The following is a 22,047-nucleotide window of genomic DNA, read 5'->3' as shown; positions in this document are numbered from 1 at the left end:
TGTTTGTGCTTCTTGTTTTCACAGAACAGTTTACAAAAGCTGTTAAAGTAATAACAACTTATGTGCAGTTTTTCTAAATTACTCTCTGTTGTATTGTGTATTCCATTCATAGGCCCACATAATGCTGTCCACAATGGATAGAACGGTCACCTTTTTTTATTAGTCTTTCAGAGTATTGTTAAATCCATTTGAAACTCTCAACCAAGATGCTTTCTACAAGCAATATTATTTGAAATTTTATTTGAGGACACTAATTGTTTTTTGTTTTAGGTCAATGATGTTAATGATGTTTGAAGTCCTGATGATTCAAAAGTAACAAACACATTGAGAAACACACAAAACAAACACATTAAAACTTTAGGCAAGCAAGGCAATATTAAAACATTTGCATAATCCTTTACGATGTGGCTGTTTCCATGTTTATCCTAAGGTGCTAATATCCTATTTTCTTTTCAGAGAAGCCGTGTGCCCTGTTCTGCAGTCCCCTGGGGCGAGACTCGCCCAGCTTATTGGCTGAGAGAGTCTTAGATGGCACTCCATGTGGACCGTATGAGAGCGACCTCTGTGTGAATGGAAAATGCCAGGTATAATAGCACTGCCCGTATTGTTTGACATCATATGATGGGCGTGGGGGTAAATGTGTAATGTTAAAGGGCTTAAAAAAATATCTTATAACAAATTTATACATTTTTAAAAGTAAACTTCTGAACTTGTTTTTTGTATTATCTTTTACAACATATTTTTCGTTTTTAAAAACATATTACTAAATTGTTACATTGGTCTGTTTCAGTTTGTTATCTAAACGGGCATTTTTACTTGGCAGACGGAGAAATGTTCAGATTTAAATCTTCACTTCCTGCTCTTTTCTGTTTGATTTATGATTAGTGGTTTGCCCTTGATTTGGTATATATATGAGATGTGCAGATATGCTGGAGAGTGTATGTGTGTGCATGTAAGTATTTGTGTATTCACACAGTAGTGTTAAAAAGATGCATCACACTTGAATTGATTTGTTTTTATGTATTCCCATAGTTTAATGTACTGTGTGTGTGAGAGAGTGAGGGAGTTTTTTCACAACAAGTTATACAAATTAGCTCACACGGATTTCTAGCACCATATTGATCAGATGTTGAATTGTTGGTCAGGTCACCAGGACACAAATAAAGTAAGAAGACTGGCTGGCAATATATTCAAAAAGTTCAGAATAATATAGCAGAGATGGTTACACTTGACTTATTGTAATGTTGGTCTCTTTTTTTATTTACATTTTTTACTGCTCTGTCATTTTGGTTAAAAAATGTCAAATTGCAGGAGCAGATTTATTTGACTTTAATTGAGTAGTCTAATGATCTGGTTCTCTCGGCTGGGTTACATAGGCAGGGAAGGAGACTTTCTCATTTGCTTCCAATTAAAATGGCAAATCAGTGTTGAGAGACTGACCTAATCTCATCCGTTACACATAAGGATGAGAGTAAATAAGGGCAAATTTATCACAAGTATGGCCAGATAGAAAGAGTTTTCAGAAGCAGAGGGGAAACTCAAGACTTGCGTTTTGCTGTCTAAAGTCTTTACATGTAATTTGTAAGGCTGTGGCATATGCTTTTGATATTATTGTATGATCTTCTGAGTTATATATGCAGTGCTGTTTCTGCATGTGGGAGAAAATATGTGCATGGCAAGCAAGTTATCTATTTAAATCTAAACCCTAAGAACTGATGTAAATTATTTTTTTGATGAAAGAACAAACTAAATCTATAAGTGCTTTTTTATTACCTGCTAAGTGTATTGCTTACGTCTTGACTGTAAAAACTGCAGCGATTTTCTAATGCCAGTGAAATAAGATCATCAGTCCAGTTGTAGAACCCAATAACCCAGACCTCACCTTTATAACATCTCTAAAACTTTTATTAGATTAAATGTAGGGAGTTTGATCCCACAATTACTGACTGGAATAATTGTGCTGTAAACGTAACCTAATTATAGAGACCATTGTAACTAGTTTGTACAGATGCAATAAATACCTTCGGATGGAACCTCTGAATTGAAGTATAAGGGCCAAATCATGTGCCCCAAACTAAAATTTAAATATTATGCTGCATAAAGGGGTAAGAGGAATTCATCCTGTCATAGTTGCTCCCAAATGACGCACTACCGGAAGCAGGAGTTGAGGCAATCCCAGCTGGGGTACTTTGGCTTTGATTGTAAAGACTGTAAAGTGAGGCACAATGAGAATACTTGTGTGTGAGGAATGAAACTCTGGTTTGGATCTGCTGATGAAATCACTTCCAGCCACCCACAGGTGGAAAGCTGGTTCATATTAAAACTCAGGGCTTTTTTCTCTGATTTAGCCTACCTCCGTGCAACGATCTTTTTTATTTTTTGGCACATTATCACATGTAAAGTATCCTAACAAAGGTCACTTAAAAAAACATAAGTGGTGGTGTCGGCTGTGCAGCAACCTTCTGCGGTAAATACAGTATTATTGACATTTCTGACAATTTAATAGACGTGGTGTTGATTGCTGATGTGGTTCCTGCAAAAAAATTGAGGATCATTCATAATTTATTTAACTATTGGTTTTTGACATATTTGATGAGCCCTACAGGTAGTTTGTTTGGTTGTAAATCAAAAGCCGGCCAAAGTTCATTATGAAAAATATTTTGTTCATGATTTACTGCTTACATTTTTGCCCTCCTAGATACAATGACTTAGCCCCAGAATCCAGTGAAAGCAAGACTGTGCCTGTCATTCCACTGAATTAATGCATCATTACCCCCAGATATTCAGTTTTTTATTATTATTTCTTAGCTTCTCTCATATGTTTAACATTAGAAGGTATTAAGCAGAATATGGTATTCAGTATCGGCTTGCATTATGACTCTCGGTTTTCTTTTTTTTTTTTAGGAAAGACGTTACTTTATATGAACCTTGGCATATATTAATAACTTTCCTTAAAAAAAAAAAAGAGGAAAGAAAAAGAACAAATCTATATTTTAAGTAAACTGTGTGAGATATTGCAATAAAGACATATGTTAAAATTATTATGCTCATACACAATTAAATTCAGGCTGAACTGGCATTTTCTTGGAGTTAAATATCTATCCAAGTTCTTTTGTTTGTCTGTTGCTAATATATATATACATTCTTTTTGCAAAGAGCTATTGGGGGTGGAATGTTGCTGGAGACAATTAAACAATTAAACAATTAAACCTTTTTTTAATTTCCTTTGACTGTTCTGTAACTGTAACAAATACATTTCGTATTGTCGAGAGTCAGTTTGAAGGCTTGTCGTTCTTTTGAAATCTTGACAAAAAGTTAGAACTTATGCAGGTGCTTGAATGATGAATTAAACTGTGTATTTTGGAAAAAAAAACAAACATATGACCATAAAGTAGATGTATATTTGCAGAAAAATAGAACAAAAGACAATTATGCAAAGACCACTCAGTATGATACAGAGTAATTATACATACTGTTAATCTGATTTAAAGAACTATTTAACTAGCCTAACCCAAACGTTTCACATTACATTACATTTTAACATTGCATTTGATTATTGTGAATTTAAAGTTTTCTACCACTGTTCCAAAAGTGAAAGTACTCTGTCTTCATTACTTTTTTTTAGGAGAGCAGGACCTGAGAATTAGTTTTTTGCAGGACACCTTAGGAATAATGACTGGCTGAGCATTATTTAATTTTTTTCTTGAAATGGCAGAAAATTGGCTGCGATGGAATCATTGGCTCCTCGGCCAAAGAGGACCGCTGTGGTGTGTGCAATGGAGATGGCAAATCCTGCAAGATAGTAAAGGGAGATTTCAGTCACACCAAAGGAACGGGTGAGTACAGCTAGTTTGTATGATTGTACAAATATTGTAGGGGTTGGAGGGGGAGGGGTGGGCAGCAAACTTTGAAAGTGTTTCTGAATGGTACTCCTTTGTTTTTATCCTAATTCAGTAGCATTTGAAATCTCAAAATAGAGAGGGAGGGTTATCAGCATATGGTCTTCTCCTTTAAGACAACCACTAACCCCTGCAACCAGGACAGTTTCCACACAAAGCTTCACTTCCCAGCATCTTGCCTTGGGGGATGTGGAACCTTCTGAAAACAACATTACACACTGTCAGAGCAATGCATGTATAAATTAAGTAATGAACTCATTCACTTTTCCACCCACTGGGGCTCTGGGCTTAGGCACAGAAATGCAGATCACTTCTGCAATACACCAGCCCTGGAAAAGGGAGGCGGGGGCAGGAGATAATGTTCTGTTTCATTATTGCAAAATCAACAAGTGGGTTTGAAGGCACATTAGATTTGTTTTGTCCTTTCCAGTCTTATTCCATGGCTATCCTGGAGCCGTGGGTAGTAAATCAAAACAACTCGCCCATGAAAGTTGATGAGATGTAAAGCGAATGGTTTGATTTGGGGTTCTCTTCACATTTATATAAAATAGGGAATCTTTCAAATTCATGCAGAGTGAAAAAAACTGCTAATTGTTTTACCGTTTCATTGACACTTTACTGTGCCTGACTTTCTCTTGAACTGTATTACTAACTCTGCCCTGATACTAAATATACAGCAATTGACCTTTTATGACCTCCACTGAGGAATTTAGAGGAGAGGTTGCCATGTCCTTGTAGCACATCATGTCAAGTATAATTAAGGAGTAGTTTTGAATGGAAACTTACATCGCCCTGTTCCATAGTGCTAGATAACTGCACAATATAAATTTATTCTCATGCCATTTTAATTGTTTTCCTGATTTTCATAATGATTCTCTTTTGCAGCCATAAACACAAAGAAAGCTCCACAGATGAAATAAGTACAGAACTGATTATAATATAATCCCCTGATACAAATGTCTGAATGCTCTGTAATCTTATTCATTCTTAGGATATTATCAAGAAAGATTCAATTTCATTACACAAAATACACTTTACAGAAGATTACTACCTTGCAATTGTATTAGAATTCTTATTTAACTGTGCTGATGTGTAACGTTGAAGAAAGGGTTGAATTTGATATGTGATGGTGAGTTGTGTTGTGTGCGTATGTGAGTTGACAGTGATGAAGACCGCAGAAGCAGTGACGCTATTAACAGTGACTAAATCCTTCATCAATCATTTTCTGTTTCCCAGTCACCAGTAGCCAATGTAAGAAGGTTTCTACGTGTGTGATGTCAAAGCCAAGGGCTGTTCCCAAGTGTTTTTCGTGTAAGATACCTGGTTGTGAATATGTGCCTTCTGACCTGGTTGGAGAGTAAATGATGATGGATGAGAGGATCAGTTCTCATCGGGTTTTCCTGGGAGGCACTGTGTAAGAGAAGAGCTGTCAAAAAACAGAATGAGGGATGTAAGTTTTTTTATAGAGAGAAATATAGAAATGAATAATATTTGCTGTTCTTTCCCCAGCAGAGCAGAAATATCTACAGGAGTTTTCAAATTACATATCATTTGGATATCCTCTAAAGTTGGTTATTTTGAATGCAGTTTATCAGATTGCTTACTCCCTGAATGAAACCAACGGAAATAGCATTTGAGTGAAGAAGCCCCTTGGACTAAGAGTAATAAAATTAGATGTGCAGATGTTTTGAACTTATACAGTCTAACTAGGAAAGTTCTCATTTTTAGTAGATGCTCTGAAATGCCTTTTCAAACACCTTTTAAGAATTTAATTGATAATAAAATAACAAATAATTGAAACAATATGTAAGATGTGCACCCAGGCTCAAGACTGACAATTTTCTCATCACGATACTCTGTTCATTGTCTTTAAAGACCCCAGTAATGTAAACTTGAACAATGAACTGGAAAAATCTATTAAGAGTTAATACATAATTAAAGAGAGGCCAGTGTGTCCTTATTAACATAATTTTAGGATGTTTGAACAGAAAATTATATAATTACTTAATAGTTGAAAACAACTTAATACTGGAAACAAATACCTGTATAGGGAATTAAAGGAACTTCATCCCATAAACGTATTTATCGTGATGCCCAAAACCGAATTAGGTAATGTTATAAACAGTTATAATAGTATGTATGTTAATGCTGCCCAGATAAATATGCAAATTTTATTTTAAAAATAATAATAAAAATGTTTTTTATTTCTACCTGAAAAGATAATTTAAGTACCTCAGTTATTACGAAAACTCAATATTGTTCTTCTACTTCTCTGGTGCTGCTTCTGAACAAGTTCTCACCCATTCCTCTTCAATTATTGCTTAATAAAGGTTTAGTTTTTCTGCATTACATGACATCATTTCCTGGCTGTATTGGATCAATATTGTGGACTGGGCCTGGCCTACAGGACACTAGTAAGCCCAAGACAAAATAGCAGTAGGCAAATTGAAATTCAGCAGAATGTGCTTTCTGAAAGAAGGCTGAAAAACTTAAACAACATAGGGTGTTGCTGGAAATAGTCATGTTACATAAATATGAAAAATATTCTGGGTACTGTTTATTGGCAGGCTCATATTAAATTATATAACTGCTCTGTTTGGGAGAGGCTTGACTGGTCTGGAGACGTCCCAGATCAACTGCAAATCAAAATGACTGGCTCTCTGACACACTGACTACATTAATGTAAATAAATGTTTTGTAGTGTGTCAAGTGTTGCTCTGATAAGGAAACTCACACCTAGAGAAGAAGCCAGTAGCCATGTACATGTTCCACGTTTGTGAGCTCACTCTTCCGATATCCCCAGGAAAGCCCAGATGAGGATCAGCATTTATGTCAGAGTGGGGTGTTGTGTCTCCCCAGTTTTTCTGTTTGTATTCCCCTGAGACGAGCCACAGTTAAAGGGGAACTCTTGCAGTCCCTAAAATGATTGGGTTATTTGTACACATGTGTTAGTAGGAGTGTATAAGTAAGGTATCTGTGGTTTTCCTGTTCTATTCTATCATTAACAGATCGCAGAAAATAATAATCCTAAAAGTTACAAACATTATAGAATGGAACTGAAAAGTCTCATACTTACACTCCTACTGTCACATGTCTACATAACAACCAATCAGTTTAGGGACTGCAATAGTTCTCCTTTAAGTGTACTAGCTCTAGTAAAAATGTAATTCAGCTATTTATTGACTGATTTCTGCATTGCTAATAAACCCTAAACTCTGTACAGAGGGAGAGCGTGCATAAGTCAAGGTGTAGTTTAAAAAAGTTACATTTTAAATCCACCGTATATCCACTCCATAGTCCACTACTATGTGAATAGTGCCAGATAATACCTCATGACAAAAACATTGCATTTTAATTCTCAAAACAGAATCTCAATAAACAGATGGTGCATGAAAAATACTTACAGTTTTATCTAACTGACTGTTTCATTCAAAATCATTATGAAAATCTTAAGGCAGCCAACAGTCACATGTCTTTCTGAATCTCAGAAGTCCATTTCCACTGACCTTATCCTGTGACCTAGATGTGTACTAACCATTCAGGGGAGACATATGTAGCCTAGAAATTATGGTGACGGGTGCTTTTTAACAATTGTTTGTGATGTGTTTTCATTGGTAACAGCATGGTAGTGTTTAGGACTGGGCAACAATAAACCGGTGAGTACAAAGAGGATTCCATTCAGAGTACTGGGTGGCAAATGAAAAGCAGCTCTTTGAAAATGAATTCATTAAACAGATTGCATAAGGGATTTAGGATACTTTGCAACTAAAACACACATTTAAAGTTCTGCCAGGGCACTTTTTTCTCACAAGAGTTCCTAACCAGGTGAGGTTTTTGTTTGGCCCTTCCCATTCCTCCCAAGTCACACATAAGCTTTGTGGTCAGATCAAATTGACTCCCTCAAGCTTCCACCTTTGTAATGGTTTCGCCATTCCACAATTATCCTTGGTCTCTGGATGGCTCCCCCTCTATTTGGTTTTGAAGTCTTATCAAGCTACAGACGTGTAAACCATACAAATATGTAAGGGAGAGCTTTACAAGTCTGGCACAGAAGCACTGTTTGCCAGGAAAACAAGGACATTTGTTTTTTTTTAAAGGCTTTTCACTTCTCTACAGCATCTTAAGGTGATTACTGAAAAAGTCAGTTTCATTACACTGATTTCCTCCTACTATTTAAAGTATACAGTATGTAAGTGCAGTATTTCAAATAAAAGGTTTGTCAACAATAATAGTAAATGTACATATATGTGTGTCTGTATATGTATACATATGTGATACAACAGTGGTTTTGTGCCAGACTTGTAAGGTACATTTACATTTTATTATTTAATTCAGATGTGTTGGAACAATTTATTTGGTTATGTTAATTTTGTTGTTATAGCTGCTTGTAATCATTGAGCTGCTTTTTGTTTGTTACAACCCTAGCTCTGATAGGGCCCTGTTCCAGAGATGGGGGAGCTTAGGATTAATCAGAACATGCTCAAGTATCTCCTTTTTTGACTCAAATATGATCTGTCATTTCATATTTATTGCTCAGATAAAGCTCTGTTCTAGCAAAACATGTTAACAATTATGATCTGGTTCAAGCTGCCAAAATTTGTCTCATATGACAGGAATGATACCTGTGTGATTTCAGTCCAAATCAACGTCCTCAATTAACCTTTTTGGAGTCACGTTACAGTTATATTAAGGACTCCCACCAGACTTCTAATTAAAATACAAGTTAGCTCCTGCCCCAAGAAAGCAGTCCTCAATCCCCTCTTTTAAGTTTAACACGATGAATGATTATCGGTATGACAATGATTCTGTGTACACGCTTGACGTTCTGTGACACTGCAGTATAGCACCATCACCTACAGCAACCAGTAGAATGTTTTCATTTTCCTCTTCCTGGCAGTCAGTCAGAGTTCATAGTCTGCTCAAGTCAGTTGCCAAGAAATGAATGATGAGTTTGGCCCTGGGAAAATCATTCAGGCCAGATTAGTACTCAGAACGGAGTTTTATCCAAGTGAATGAAATTTTGTAAAAATAAAATAAAAATCTGAGTTCAAATAGGAGAAGAGCTTCATTCAGCCCCCCATCTCACTCCGGCTCCTGCTCATGTGGCGATGTCTTCCCTCACACCCGCTTCTGTTGCTATAGGTTACGTCGAAGCAGCTGTCATTCCGGTCGGCGCTCGGCGCATCAAAGTGGTGGAGGACAAACCATCTCACAGCTTTCTCGGTAATTAGCGATTTATTTCTGTTTCACTGCTTTCACTGTTCCATGAAAAAGTTCAGATTCTGCCAAAGAGGATAAAATGGATAAGCAATAGAATTGGAGCTGATGGCACTTTCTCATATTACAGTTTGATAAAAGGGGCTATATTGACCCATCCCCTCTCTATCTACTCATAGATGTGAAACACAATCCTGATCAAAATGGTATCCTGAAATTAGTAGGAAAGCCAGGTTCTGTTTTGTGCCCTCAAAAATGCTATCTGCATTTATTAGGACTAATTATAGTTTTTAAAGGCTTTGGCTAAGCACCTTCAAAGATGTTTCCAGGTGTCTGTTCTCCATTGTTGGGCTTTGAACTGTTCCCTTGAGCGCTAATGAGGAAAAAAAAAACATTAGGGGAATGGTAAAATTGCATATTACAATGAAAAGGATGTGGTAATTTAATTACTTGAAAAGACTTTGAATAGAGCTCACTAGTGGAAGAAGACCTTATTACTCAAATTTATTTCTAATTCATAGTATTTTTTAACCATGCAAACTAATCTTTTAATATCTGACCACTTTTAAAGGTCATCCTGAGTCTTAAATACGTCAGCTTGAGGAAACATAGGTAATTAAATGTTTGAAAAGCTTTGTTAAAACAAATATAATTAAAACCTGCAGAAGAACTCCTTGTCAGCGGATGTTTGGATGTTGAGTGTGTTTTAGAAAGCCCAAAAATAACACTTTATGGTGTAAAAGGTTTTCCATGTCATTAAAAAGGTGTGTCTTTGCTGTCTGTTTAAATTAAGTATAATGGCTTCTGGTTGTAGAATCTGTTATTTAAATATGCAAAACATCATGTCATAATGCTTCTCATTGCTCTTCTCCATAACTAATAATAAGATCACGGGCTAAATTGTGACAGTGAAGGTTCTTTTGAAAACCACCTACAGTGTTTTCAGCAGGTTGCAGCATTTCAAGCAGCCTATATGAAGCCTTGCTGATTCTGAACTGACCCTTTCTCACACCTTTAAATGGAGGGTTGGCACATGTTGTGCTGGGCTTTCACTGCCGTTGCCTTCTGTTATTTTCATTGTCTCAGTAATCTAGTGAGCTATGAAACGCCACTGTTTGCTTTGCTTCTGCTCACTGGGCCACACATTGGCTTCTGGGGTGAGCATGCAGCTACTGATGGTGTATTGTTCATGAAGAGAAGGATGTTTCTGAAGATATCAGAGGGGTTATGGATCTCGGACTTTCTTTTCCATTTCCTGGTTTGACATCAGTGTCTGCCAAACAAGCCCTTTTTGCTGTTACATGGTTAATTACTCCTGGAAGTAGGAGTCAAGCTTGTCAAGCTTGAGTGAAGGCACCAGTGGTTTATGGCTAAAGGTCAGGGGTTCAGATTGTTTTTAAACAGATGAGATTCTTACTTTTGTATTGGGTTAATGAAAGATTTGAAGCTGTGTTTCTAATTGACCCCCCACAACCTACCTCCTCTTTTATTTGATCTTAGTAACATACAAATTAAAGCAATATGAAGAGATTTGAGGCCCTAATAAATATGGCTCATATGATTTGCCCAGCTCTGAAGCATCTCACTGATCACATGAGATTTTGTGTTCATGATTTTAGTACACTAAGATGACTTCACAAAAGGAGATCCCAGACCTTGATTTGAAAAGCCAGAAGAAGTGTGACAATGATGCGTCTGCCAAACATGAACCAATTAAAAAAAATGAAATCTAGAGCATGCATTCAATAACTGGAGTGGATGGGATAACCTATTTAAAAACATCAGACTCCCAAAAGAGGCCTTTTATTGTACAAGGGTATGACATTTTTAAACAAAATTGTGCATTGAATTCAACTTGAATAAACTAAGATGGGAAATAAGAGTGCCTTTGTTTGGAAACAATAAACAGTTTGGGAACTACATTATACAGGAAACGTTAAAAAAATGAGACTCCAGTTGATGTAAATTGTATTCTAAAACTGAACAATGCCGCATGTAAACCTCACCATCTTTAATACTGCCAGTCTGGCAGTTTGCTGTAAGTAAATGTTAATAAGCGATCAGTAAATAGTCTGATTGTGAAATAAATATGCAGTTTGAATTGATTGATAAAATAGATTACAAACCTCACAAAGTAATTTATAATTTATACATTTATTTTGAATTATCTTTGAAAAAAACTGCACATCTCATGATGGTCCAACAATATATATATATATATATATATATATATATATATATATATATATATAGACATACAGATGGTGAACAGTGAGCTTCATTAAATCAATCCCATAGAATAAAATAAGCTGCCTTATATGAAGTCTTTTAACTCTAATATGTAAACATGAATCTGGTTGGTTCCAGTTGAAGCTCTTTAATGACAGGACAAAATTTGGAATCCACAAAGTTGCTGGAAGGAACTTAAAAGCAGACCTCTTCCTTTGAGAGGAGAACATCTGTTCTTCAAAGCAGGCAAAAACACTATTTCCTTTTGTATTTCTCATCACATGTTGTCTCTAGTTTGCATTAAGAGCAAACAACTAAAGGATATTTCTTTTTAAACAATTTTATTTTCGTAAAGATTAAACTGACAGATTGGATTTAAGTGTGGAAAAGCCTTGATCTGCTTCCGCCCTTTTTTTGCACCTGAGCCCGCAGGAAACTTTCTTTCTTTTCTTTTAAGGAAGCTGAGGACTGGGGTTTAAGCTCCTTATTTTGACTTGCTGTCATTAAATCAACGAAAACAAAAGTGATGTTATCCTATCATTTGTCTACAATGAGTAGGAAAAAGTTTATGCAGAATTTAGCCTTTACTTTAGACTTAAGTTACAGTATTTTATAGGATTTAAATTTTTCATTTTACACATGACAGATTGTCACTTTTCTGTTGTTGCTTTTAATCTGATGGTGGATTTAAGAAGTGCTTCTGAAGGGAAAGGGTCAGACATATTCTCTGCACTTGCCAATATGAATACTGATGGGTTTCCTCTCCTTTCTTTTGAATGTACACCTGAGATGCGAACACAATCTGCCAGTGAATGTGGTGGAGCAGAGATATAGAGTGGTATCTGAAGTCAATGGTCTTGTTTTGCTTGCATCTTAAGCAGGATGTGAATTTAGGTGCTTCCTAGGTGCTTCTTTCCTTCCCACTTTTCAATTAGTTCAAATTAATTAATTTAGTTATTTATTTAAGTTTGTTTTTAATTAATAATATTGAATATAGATTGAACAGCACACCCGCTCAGACAAAGCCTCTAAGAGAAGTGTGCTAAAACTTTGTACATTTAGTGAAGTAGTCTTTTGGCTCTGTTACAATGCTTCCAGATGAGGGACTCTTCTGTGCTGCTTCTGTTTAGTTAACTCATTGGAAACCAAGCACACTACTGAACTGCATTGTTCTGACTGGATGTTATAAGTGGTAGTGACAGACGTGCTGTGATGACAGATTCTCAGGTGCTTCAGCATCAATCAACACATTGGCTACATTTCTTTCCTGACCAGGGTTTATCTTAGTTTTCATGTGTTTGCTATGTGGTACCATTATCACCCCCCAGTCAGCATATATATTTCTTAGGTTGTTCTTACCTTGGCCAGCAGCAAATCCTATTATTCCTCCTGTATAAGTGATATATCCCCATTTACTGAGATGTTAGATTACAATTATTTGAACTACACATTCCGTTGCTAGTTACTCAATCCTCACCTATACACATCTGGTTTATTAGTATAATCTGTTGATATCCTTTGAAGCACTGAACCTCTCTGTCTTGTCTAGTCATTTTACACAGCTACCCATTAAGACAAGTGAGGAAACGCACACATAAGCATTTCAGTCACTTAAAAGTGCAGAGCCCATAAGACTGCTTGCCTTTTCATCCTGTCGCATAGACTGTCCTTTATAATCTTCCCTCTGAGAAGATCCGTATCTACTTGAGACGTCCATTAATCAAACAAAGAAGGTGGGGGCGGCACAGAGGTTCAGACATGTGAAAACACAACATGGATCCAAGCTGCTCTCATTGTACTTTGGATCTATATTCTTTAAAACATCAAAGTCTTATTTTAGAGATTCTAAAGCGCTACAATCTGAAAGATAATGATGTATACGTTGTCTTGATTTTTCCTCATGGATTTGAATTCCTCAGCTTTAAAAGACTCCAGCAAGAGATCCATCAACAGTGACTGGAAGATCGAGCTTCCTGGAGAGTTCCAGCTAGCTGGCACCACTGTGCGCTACGTGAGGAGGGGACTCTGGGAAAAAATGTCTGCCAAGGGACCCACTAAAACACCCCTGCATCTGATGGTAAAGTCATTAACCTTGGTTTGCATCTCTGAGGACGTCTTTTCTTCAGCCTGGAGTAAAGGCTTAACAAGTTTACTTGCCTTTCAATTTCATGAACTCTAGAGGCCTTTAAAGTAAAAACGTAAATTAAAAGCATTTAATGCAATGGCAGTTTAAGCAAAATATGTTTTTTTTTTTAAATCTCTGAATGGGATCTGTTGATAGTTTTACCAAGGAAATCCATAATGTTAAAACACTTATTTCCTGAGCTACATAGACCTCTTAAAAAAGTATTGGACAGAGGTACCTTCTAGAGCAGTGATGAAGAAGCTCAGAAGAGGAAGCAAAATGATGAGAAGATGATATGCATTCATTAACCACACTGTAATTTACACAGTGCCCCATGCCTGAACTACACAAATAAATTGCTTTGAAATGAGAAATTAAGATCATGATATTTAAAAGGACAACTTTGAATGGCACTATGTGATGCTGGTGTTGTGGAGACATTTACACTTTTTCAGTTTACGCTGATCTGGCATTTTCTTCAATTTAACATCTCTTAACAATAAATCTGAGGCTTTGCATTCATCATTTTGTCTGTGCTCCCACAAAACAGACAATGTGACAAATGGCATCGTCTGAAGTTGTGATTTATTGCCAGCTTGTTAGTAGACTCCTTACAGCAGGAAGGAATAAAGATGAAACGAGATCAGTTGAGTGCCTTTTTATTGTTAAAATTGAAAGACAATATGTACTTATTTACAGTTAACCTTACTGTAAGAGATTAAATCAGCACAGCTCACTGCAATTTGAGAGAAACCTTTTTATTATGTTCATTAGGCCAGTTTAGATTCAGGGCATTCGAAGGAAGAACAATTTACATCAATAAGGGTTTAGTTTAGCTCTTCAGTACACCTCAGCAACTTTGTGGAAATCCTTTGACTTCAAACTGAAGTGTTTTAATGTTTAGCTAACATTTGACAATGTTATGCGTACGCCTGAAGGCAGTCTTGGGATCTGTGACGTTAATACCTGATCTTGGGGGAATGTGTCAGTTAATTGCTGCTACTCTGCACTGAATAAAATCTCCCCGAATTCAGACATTCTTTGCTTGAAGCAATGTCCTTGACAAAATCATGGATGTGTTTTGACTGCATTTGATACTTGCACTCATGTGCAAGACTTAAAATGGCTGAAATTGATTACAGGTAATATGTAAGCAGGAGGGTGTTTTTGAGATAGAGATAGAAAACATGCTCACCTGACTCTCAGCGAGCACGCTCAGAGAGACCATTGTGACATGCATTCATAGGCAATTACCCTATAAACGTAGGGCTGATGAATTACAGAAAATGGGTTTCATATGTATATCTGATTCTGTCCATGGACCTTAACTTTTAGAACTATCTAAGACCTCCTAGGGCATTGATCCAAATGAGGAACTGGAAGTGATTTTCTTGAATTAATGTTTTCTCTAGTTTTTTGTTGAACTAGATTAGCTTTACCACCATGGAACAGACTCTGAACCCAGAGGGTTTGGAGCTGCAGACAATTAATTCACTCTGTAACCTATATGTCACGAGTGTTTCTATTTTATGATTGTGTGAGTGAGTATTATATTATTGTTATAAAAAATACACACTTTATTATGTATCAAAGGATTATCCCACGAGTCATTCAGCACTAGGTATGGAATTCACGATTTACTGCACCTCTGTGTCCTTCATGCAAAATCTGGTTTGCACAGTCTTAGATTCAGTGTCAGTATTTTAATGACTAAAGCTGTGTGATCCATTTTCATGCTTAAATGTCAAAAGTTAAACCATACTTAGCTGCAGTGAGTGACACCAGAGATGCATCAGTAATATTTAAACCATTTATATTTAATTTTTATCCTTTGCAATAAAAAATGACTATTTATTTTAAACATAAGAGACTGGAAGCAGAAAAAATAAATAATGCCTTGCTAAAATAAACTTTAAAAAAAAGTTCAGAATGGGGTTATTTTCCCTCTATCCAGCATGCATAGCTACTGCATCTTATTGACCTTTGAATAGTAAAGCCTAACTTTAAGATTGATCATATTTTATCTCTTCAAACCAGGTTCTGATGTTCCATGACCAGACCTACACGATACACTACGAGTATACCATCTCGCTGAACCAGACGGTGGAGAACCGGAGCGAGCCTGTGCGAGAACTGGAGCCGCTGTACATCTGGACACACAGCAGCTGGGAGGACTGCAGCCTCCAGTGTGACGGAGGTCAGTCCCCACCCCTGTCACACTGTCACCATCACTGCCACATCATTCCAACACTGTACTCATCCTACAGTCAGTTTTGTGTTGTTTTTTCCCTTCATTACCCATGCTTACTTTCTATGTCCTCTCATATGTAGCATATGTGTTGTTTCAGGTACAGTAGGCAAATTTAGTCCTTCACAGATTGTTTTACCTGCTTCACACTTGCAAAACATTTATTGTGTTCATTGTCATCTGTACAATCTACAGAAAGTAATCCTGCAGACTTTGTTTATAAATGTACACGTATACATGTTTACAGTGCATGTCATTTCTAGGAAGCATGTCTTTGTTAAGTTTTTTTTTTTTTTCTTTAAATGTTAGCAGTCCTAGCAGCCTTTGCATTGCTTTGCCAGTACCAACCAAATCGGCATGTTTTGTTCCAGCTCTCTGGAAGCCTGGAGCCTGCAGTTAAGCTTTTGTATGAAGGTTAACAATGTGACCAAGACCTGGGTGATATGGGTTCACTGCGGTTGGCATGCTTGATGTTCCCGAACAAATACTCTTTTTGTATTGTGCTTCATTTACTTACTTTAAGTACAGTGTGATGCTTAATTAAAACTGTATCTGAGCCGGGGTAGTTCTTTGCATATTGTTTTCATTAAGTCTTGTTTCAGTCTAATTGAATCATGCTGCTCCTGATTTGAAGTTGGATTTTATGTCTTTGGATGAAGTGTTTGGCAGAACATAGGATTTTTGTATAGGAGCTCTTATGGGCGTGACTCAGCTTGTAATTATGCAAGTTTAACTTGAGGACAGCTTACTTTATACTGCTAGGATGGTGGAGGAAATTATGCTATCTTATTTAGTGTTCTGAATATTTGCTTTTTTTTTCTTATCAGCACTCTATATGCCAGACTGAAATTGTAGCAAATTATGTAGGAATTGTATTTTTTGTAAATAGTATCCCAGTCATGGTCTTTCCTCGTCTCAGCCTTTCTTATGGTTTGAGTCTTCTGGGGCTCCTGGCTCTATAGCCCCAGGTCCTCACATTAGGACCACATTTAACCATTTGTCCTTGTATAAAAAGTAGTGAGTTCAACTCCTGTTAAATGTCTTCTCATTCTTTCAGTAAAGACTTTGAATGCACAGAATGTCACCCAGATGCTCTTGGAGGTATACGAGGATGTTCTTGAAATGATTCGCAATGATTCATTACATGGCATCAAACTACTTTCAGTGTCATCATAAAGATAATTTGTTATTTTTCAGTTATTTCCTCATTTTAATCAAACCCAATGTAATAGCAGTTTTACTTTCTACAGTAGAGTTTCTGGGGTATATGGCACCTCTAGATGTAATCCTGAAGCCATATATTGAAGAGTAAAGCATAGCTGCCATTTAGGCCCTTTGGTGCCAGCAAAAACTTCAAATCCTAGTACCTACCTTACATAAGCGCTTTTTTTGGCAGGCGCATAATTCATAGCACATGTAAATAAAAGTGGTCTGCTTCTCTTTATTACACCAGAGATTCAGTTTTCAAGTCATGAAAGCTTTGACTGAAACACTATTTGTGTTTCGGTTTCCCTCCTCCTCTTTTCCTTCACCCTCTGCCCCCCTACCCCAAAGTTTGTTGTTTTGTTTATTTTGATTCGCAACATATCATTGTGAGACTGCTGGAATATTTTTTATTAGCCTTCCTACTGACCCTATTATCTCCTGAGACAAAACACAATTTGCAGATTAGTGACTAAAACTAGGGGAGCCGGTGGGGGTGTTTGTGTAGGGCTGGGGGTGTGAACATTTGTTTGCATAGAGGTGATATGAAATTATTTCCTGAGCAGCAGTTAATCATGACAATATTTCAGATACTTTCTATTCATAGTGTTGGTTTTCATATAGTCAAATTTTTTTGTTGGAGAAAACAAGTGTATTAAGTCTGATACGAGATAAATATGCTGCAGTTATGAACGGCTCCTGGAAGAGGTGCTTTGTAAGGTGACGGCTGCATCGATGACAGCAGTAATTACGGATCAGTGCTTTTGTACATTGGTGACAGTGTGTGCTTAACATCACGGATTACCTATTTATATAATGAAACAGAGCATGTTAATTGACAGCAACAGATCCTCATTTAAATATCAACATCTAGAATCCCTTGCAGACTTAAGGCATGTTCGTAGACTTTCTTCATGAATTGTCTTCCTCATGAGCATGAACCTTTATGTTAGGCTATATTTTAAGAATTGGATCTAATTAAATTAAAAGGGCGGCTGCTGAAGTATAACTTTTCAGATTGGACAGAAATGCTTAATACTTTTTCCTTTGATCTTTCTGTTAACATTTTGGTGAAGAGAAGACCCCTGGGTTTAGCTTTGACAAATGGCATTATGATGAGAATGGTACACATTAGAGCTTCACACTGTCCTCTTTAAGTTGTCAAAAAGCACACCCAGAACCCTTTTTATTAGTCAGCTTTTTAATAGGTTTTAAAGGGTTTTGTGGTTATTTTATAATCAGATGCCAGGTTTCATTAGAGCATGACTGAGCATCTATCATGGTCCTATTTTCACAGTTGCAAAAGTTTGTTATGTAAGGAAAACATATGAGGCTTTAAAGTGAGGGAAAAAATATATGAGTCAGAGGAGAACTGGGTGAAAGTGTTGTGGTCAGATGAGACCAAAATCGAGCTCTTTGGCATCAACTCAACTCGCCGTGTTTGGAGGAGGAGGAATGACCCCAAGAACAGCATCCCCACCGTCAAACATGGAGGTGGAAACATTATGCTTTGGGGGTGTTTTTCTGCTAAGGGGACAGGACAACTGCACCGCATCAAAGGGACGATGGACGGGGCCATGTACCGTCAAATCTTGGGTGAGAAACTCCTTCCCTCAGCCAGGGCATTGAAAATGGGTCGTGGATGGGTATTCCAAAACACACAGCCAAGGCAACAAAAGAGTGGCTCAAGAAGAAGCACATTAAGGTCCTGGAGTGGCCTAGCCAGTCTCCAGACCTTAATCCCATAGAAAATCTGTGGAGGGAGCTGAAGGTTCGAGTTGCCAAACGTCAGCCTCGAAACCTTAATGACTTGGAGAGGATCTGCAAAGAGGAGTGGGACAAAATCCCTCCTGAGATGTGTGCAAACCTGGTGGCCAACTACAAGAAATGTCTGACCTCTGTGATTGCCAACGAGGGTTTTGCCACCAAGTACTAAGTCGAAGGGGTCAAATACTTATTTCCCTCATTAACATGCAAATCAATTTATAACTTTTTTGTAATGCATTTTTCTGGATTTTTTTGTTGTTATTCTGTCACTCACCGTTTTAATACACCAACCATTAAAATTATAGACTGATCATTTCTTTGTCAGTGGGCAAACGTACAAAATCAGCAGGGGATCAAATACTTTTTTCCCCTCACTGTATATGCTTACTATATACAGTACTGTGCAAACGTTTTAGGTAGGTGTGAAAAAATGCTGTAAAGTAAGAATGCTTTCACAAATAGACATGTTAATAGTTTATATTTATCAATTAAGTAAATGCAAAGTGAGTGAACAGAAGAAAAATCTAAATCAAATCCACCCTTTGCCTTCAAAACAGTATCAGTTCTTCTAGGTTCACTTGCACACAGTTTTTGAAGGAACTCGGCAGGCTGGTCGGCCCAAACATCTTGGAGAACTAACCACAGTTCTTCTGTGAATTTAGGCAGCCTCAGTTGCTTCTCTCTCTTCATGTAATCCCAGACAGACTTGATGATATTGAGATCAGGGCTCTGTGGGGGCCATACCATCACTTCCAGGACTCCTTGTTCTTCTTTATGCTGAAGATAGTTCTTAATGACTTTCACTGTATGTTTGGGGTCGTTGTCATGCTGCAGAATAAATTCGGGGCCAATCAGATGCCTCCCTGATGGTATTGCATGATGGATAAGTATCTTCCTGTACTTCTCAGCATTGAGAAGACCATTAATTCTGATTAAATCCCCAACTCCTTTTGCATAAATGCAGCCCCAAACTTGCAAGGAACCTCCACCATGCTTCACTGTTGCCTGCAGACACTCATTCATGTACCGCTCTCCAGCCCTTCGGCGAATAAACTGCCTTCTGCTACAGCCAAATACTTAAAATGTTGACTCATCAGTCCAGAGCACCTGCTGACATTTTTCTGCACCCCAGTTCCTGTGTTTTCATGCATAGTTGAGTCGCTTGGCCTTGTTGCCATGTCAGAGGTATGTTTTTTTGGCCGCAAGTCTTCCATGAAGGCACTTCTGACCAGACTTCTCCAGACAGTAGATGGGTGTACCAGGGTCCCACTGTTTTCTGCCAATTCTGAGCTGATGGCACTGCTGGACATCTTCCGATTGTGAAGGGAAGTAAGCATGATGTGTCTTTCATCTGCTGCAGTAAGTTTCCTTGGCCGACCACTGTGTCTACGGTCCTCAATGTTGCCCGTTTCTTTGTGCTTTTTCAAAAGAGCTTGGACAGCACATCTGGAAACCTCTGTCTGCCTTGAAATTTCTGCCTGGGAGAGACCTTGCTGATGCAGTATAACTACCTTGTGTCTTGTTGCTGTGTTCAGTCTTGCCATGGTGTATGACTTTGTTATGTATGACTTTGACCTTGTTAGCTGAGTTTGGCTGTTCCTCACCCAGTTTCATTCCTCCTACACAGCTGTTTCTGTTTCAGTTAATGATTGTGTTTCAACCTACATATTGAATTGATGATCATTAGCACCTGTTTGGTATAATTGTTTAATCAAACACCTGACTATATGCCTACAAAATCCCTGACTTTGTGCAAGTGTACCTAGAAGAATTGATGCTGTTTTGAAGGCAAAGGGTGGTCACACCAAATATGGATTTGATTTAGATTTTTCTTCAGTTCACTCACTTTGCATTTAGTTAATTGATAAATATAATCTATTAACATGTCTATTTTTTAAAGCATTCTTACTTTACAGCATTTTTTCACATCTGCCTTTTGCACAGTACTGTATATATATATATATATATATATATATATATATATATATATATATATATATATATATATATATATATATATTCCCCAAATTGGAATAGGTGTTTGGTATTTGTGAAATTGAGTTCATCATCAAGGACAAATGTCAGGGAATTTTAGGGCAACCTGGCTGAGTAGGAATAAGTGTAATGCACATTATGCCACAGGTAGTTATCACAGCCAGGTGCTATAACATGACCCTAGCTTAAGCCTCTCTGTGTTTCCTTGGTTACCAGGATTCATGGCTCTTCCTTGCTAATGCACTGTGACTTATAGTCTAAATGGTGTGAAGTTTTTTTTTTTTCTCTCTCTCTCCCATTTAAATGAGTTGTGTCCACCTGCAGCCACAGAGCTCAGTAGAGGGTGAACGTCATGTTCCAGGACCCTGTATAAATGTCACTTTCTCCCTTCCAGAAACAAGTGTAATTCACACTTTGGTTAATGCTTTCTGTGGTCCAACTTCCTCACTTATACAGCCTCTACTCTTACTGCACACACCACAGTCAGACACCTTCTCTCACACACCTCCCCAGCTGACTAACAGGTCTGAGTTGTCAAGCGGCAGCTGGGACACTCTTTTTCTTCTCTTGATTGTGTGCGTTGTCGTAGCGGTCTGTCATCCTTTTCCTGCCAGAATGGCACCGCCATCTGATTTCTGAAACTCAGAAAGCTCCTAAAATATAACTGTAAATTATCTTAACAGAAAATAAATGAGGTAATCCTCAAAGTTGGTGCGCTGCCACCAATTTTAAGCAAGAGTGAATTTTAAACTCTGTTTTCAAATATTTTTCCCATCCAGTGCTGGGTGAATGCTTATCCGAGTGCTAATTCGATAAAGTCCGGTCTCAAACTAAAAATAACTACTGCCTTTGAGGTAATTATTTCTAATTACCGGTACTTTATTTTGTAATTGGCTTCTAATTGTACAACAATGGTATATAAGTTTCCAGGGGGGTAATGATGCTGAAACCTTGAACCGTGTCCTTCCTTCAATGCTCTGTGGGTTATTTTAGGCAAGGGTTGTTGGGCAAACATTTCTTAGATAACTTTATTGCAGTATATTGAATTGCATTATCATTCCAAACTACATATAGTCAGCATCTGGGATGTTAGTGAGGTATTTATAATTCTAATTAGATACAATACAACTGAGAGAAAAAGAAGCTCAGCAGGTGCCCCTTCGTGTGTCATTTTAAAGCAAATTTCACTTGAAGCTTAAGTTGTTAGTGTTATGCAACTACCTTTAGCTCTTAGCACGGGCAAAATTCATTTCAGAGTTTTATAATGAAATTTAAACAGAGACTTAATAAAGTGGGCAGCTGATGTCACCTATAAGTGGTTCCATGAGCTCAAAGTATAGCACATGGTCAGGGACACATAAGCA

The 22,047-nt window shown here is 37.4% G+C and overlaps 1 protein-coding gene across 2 annotated transcripts in view; it reads left to right on the top strand.

Annotated features, from left to right (window-relative positions):
• Window positions 1–22,047, top strand: part of adamts17 (ADAM metallopeptidase with thrombospondin type 1 motif, 17) — an 86,660-nt gene that overhangs the window by 49,091 nt on the left and 15,522 nt on the right. Inside the window, exons 14-19 of one of the 2 annotated variants that reach the window (XM_066701514.1) lie at window positions 457–584; window positions 3,716–3,836; window positions 5,136–5,210; window positions 9,042–9,122; window positions 13,265–13,422; window positions 15,508–15,667. In XM_066701514.1, the coding sequence (XP_066557611.1) occupies window positions 457–584; window positions 3,716–3,836; window positions 5,136–5,210; window positions 9,042–9,122; window positions 13,265–13,422; window positions 15,508–15,667 (723 nt within the window). The remainder of the gene's footprint in view (window positions 1–456; window positions 585–3,715; window positions 3,837–5,135; window positions 5,211–9,041; window positions 9,123–13,264; window positions 13,423–15,507; window positions 15,668–22,047) is intronic. The other variant, XM_066701515.1, reaches the window with a different exon arrangement.

The sequence above is a fragment of the Amia ocellicauda genome, chromosome 4 (assembly GCF_036373705.1).
Source record: "Amia ocellicauda isolate fAmiCal2 chromosome 4, fAmiCal2.hap1, whole genome shotgun sequence".
NCBI lineage: Eukaryota > Metazoa > Chordata > Actinopteri > Amiiformes > Amiidae > Amia > Amia ocellicauda.
Note: the sequence above shows the minus strand (reverse complement) of the source record. Positions and strands in the feature narration are given on the sequence as shown.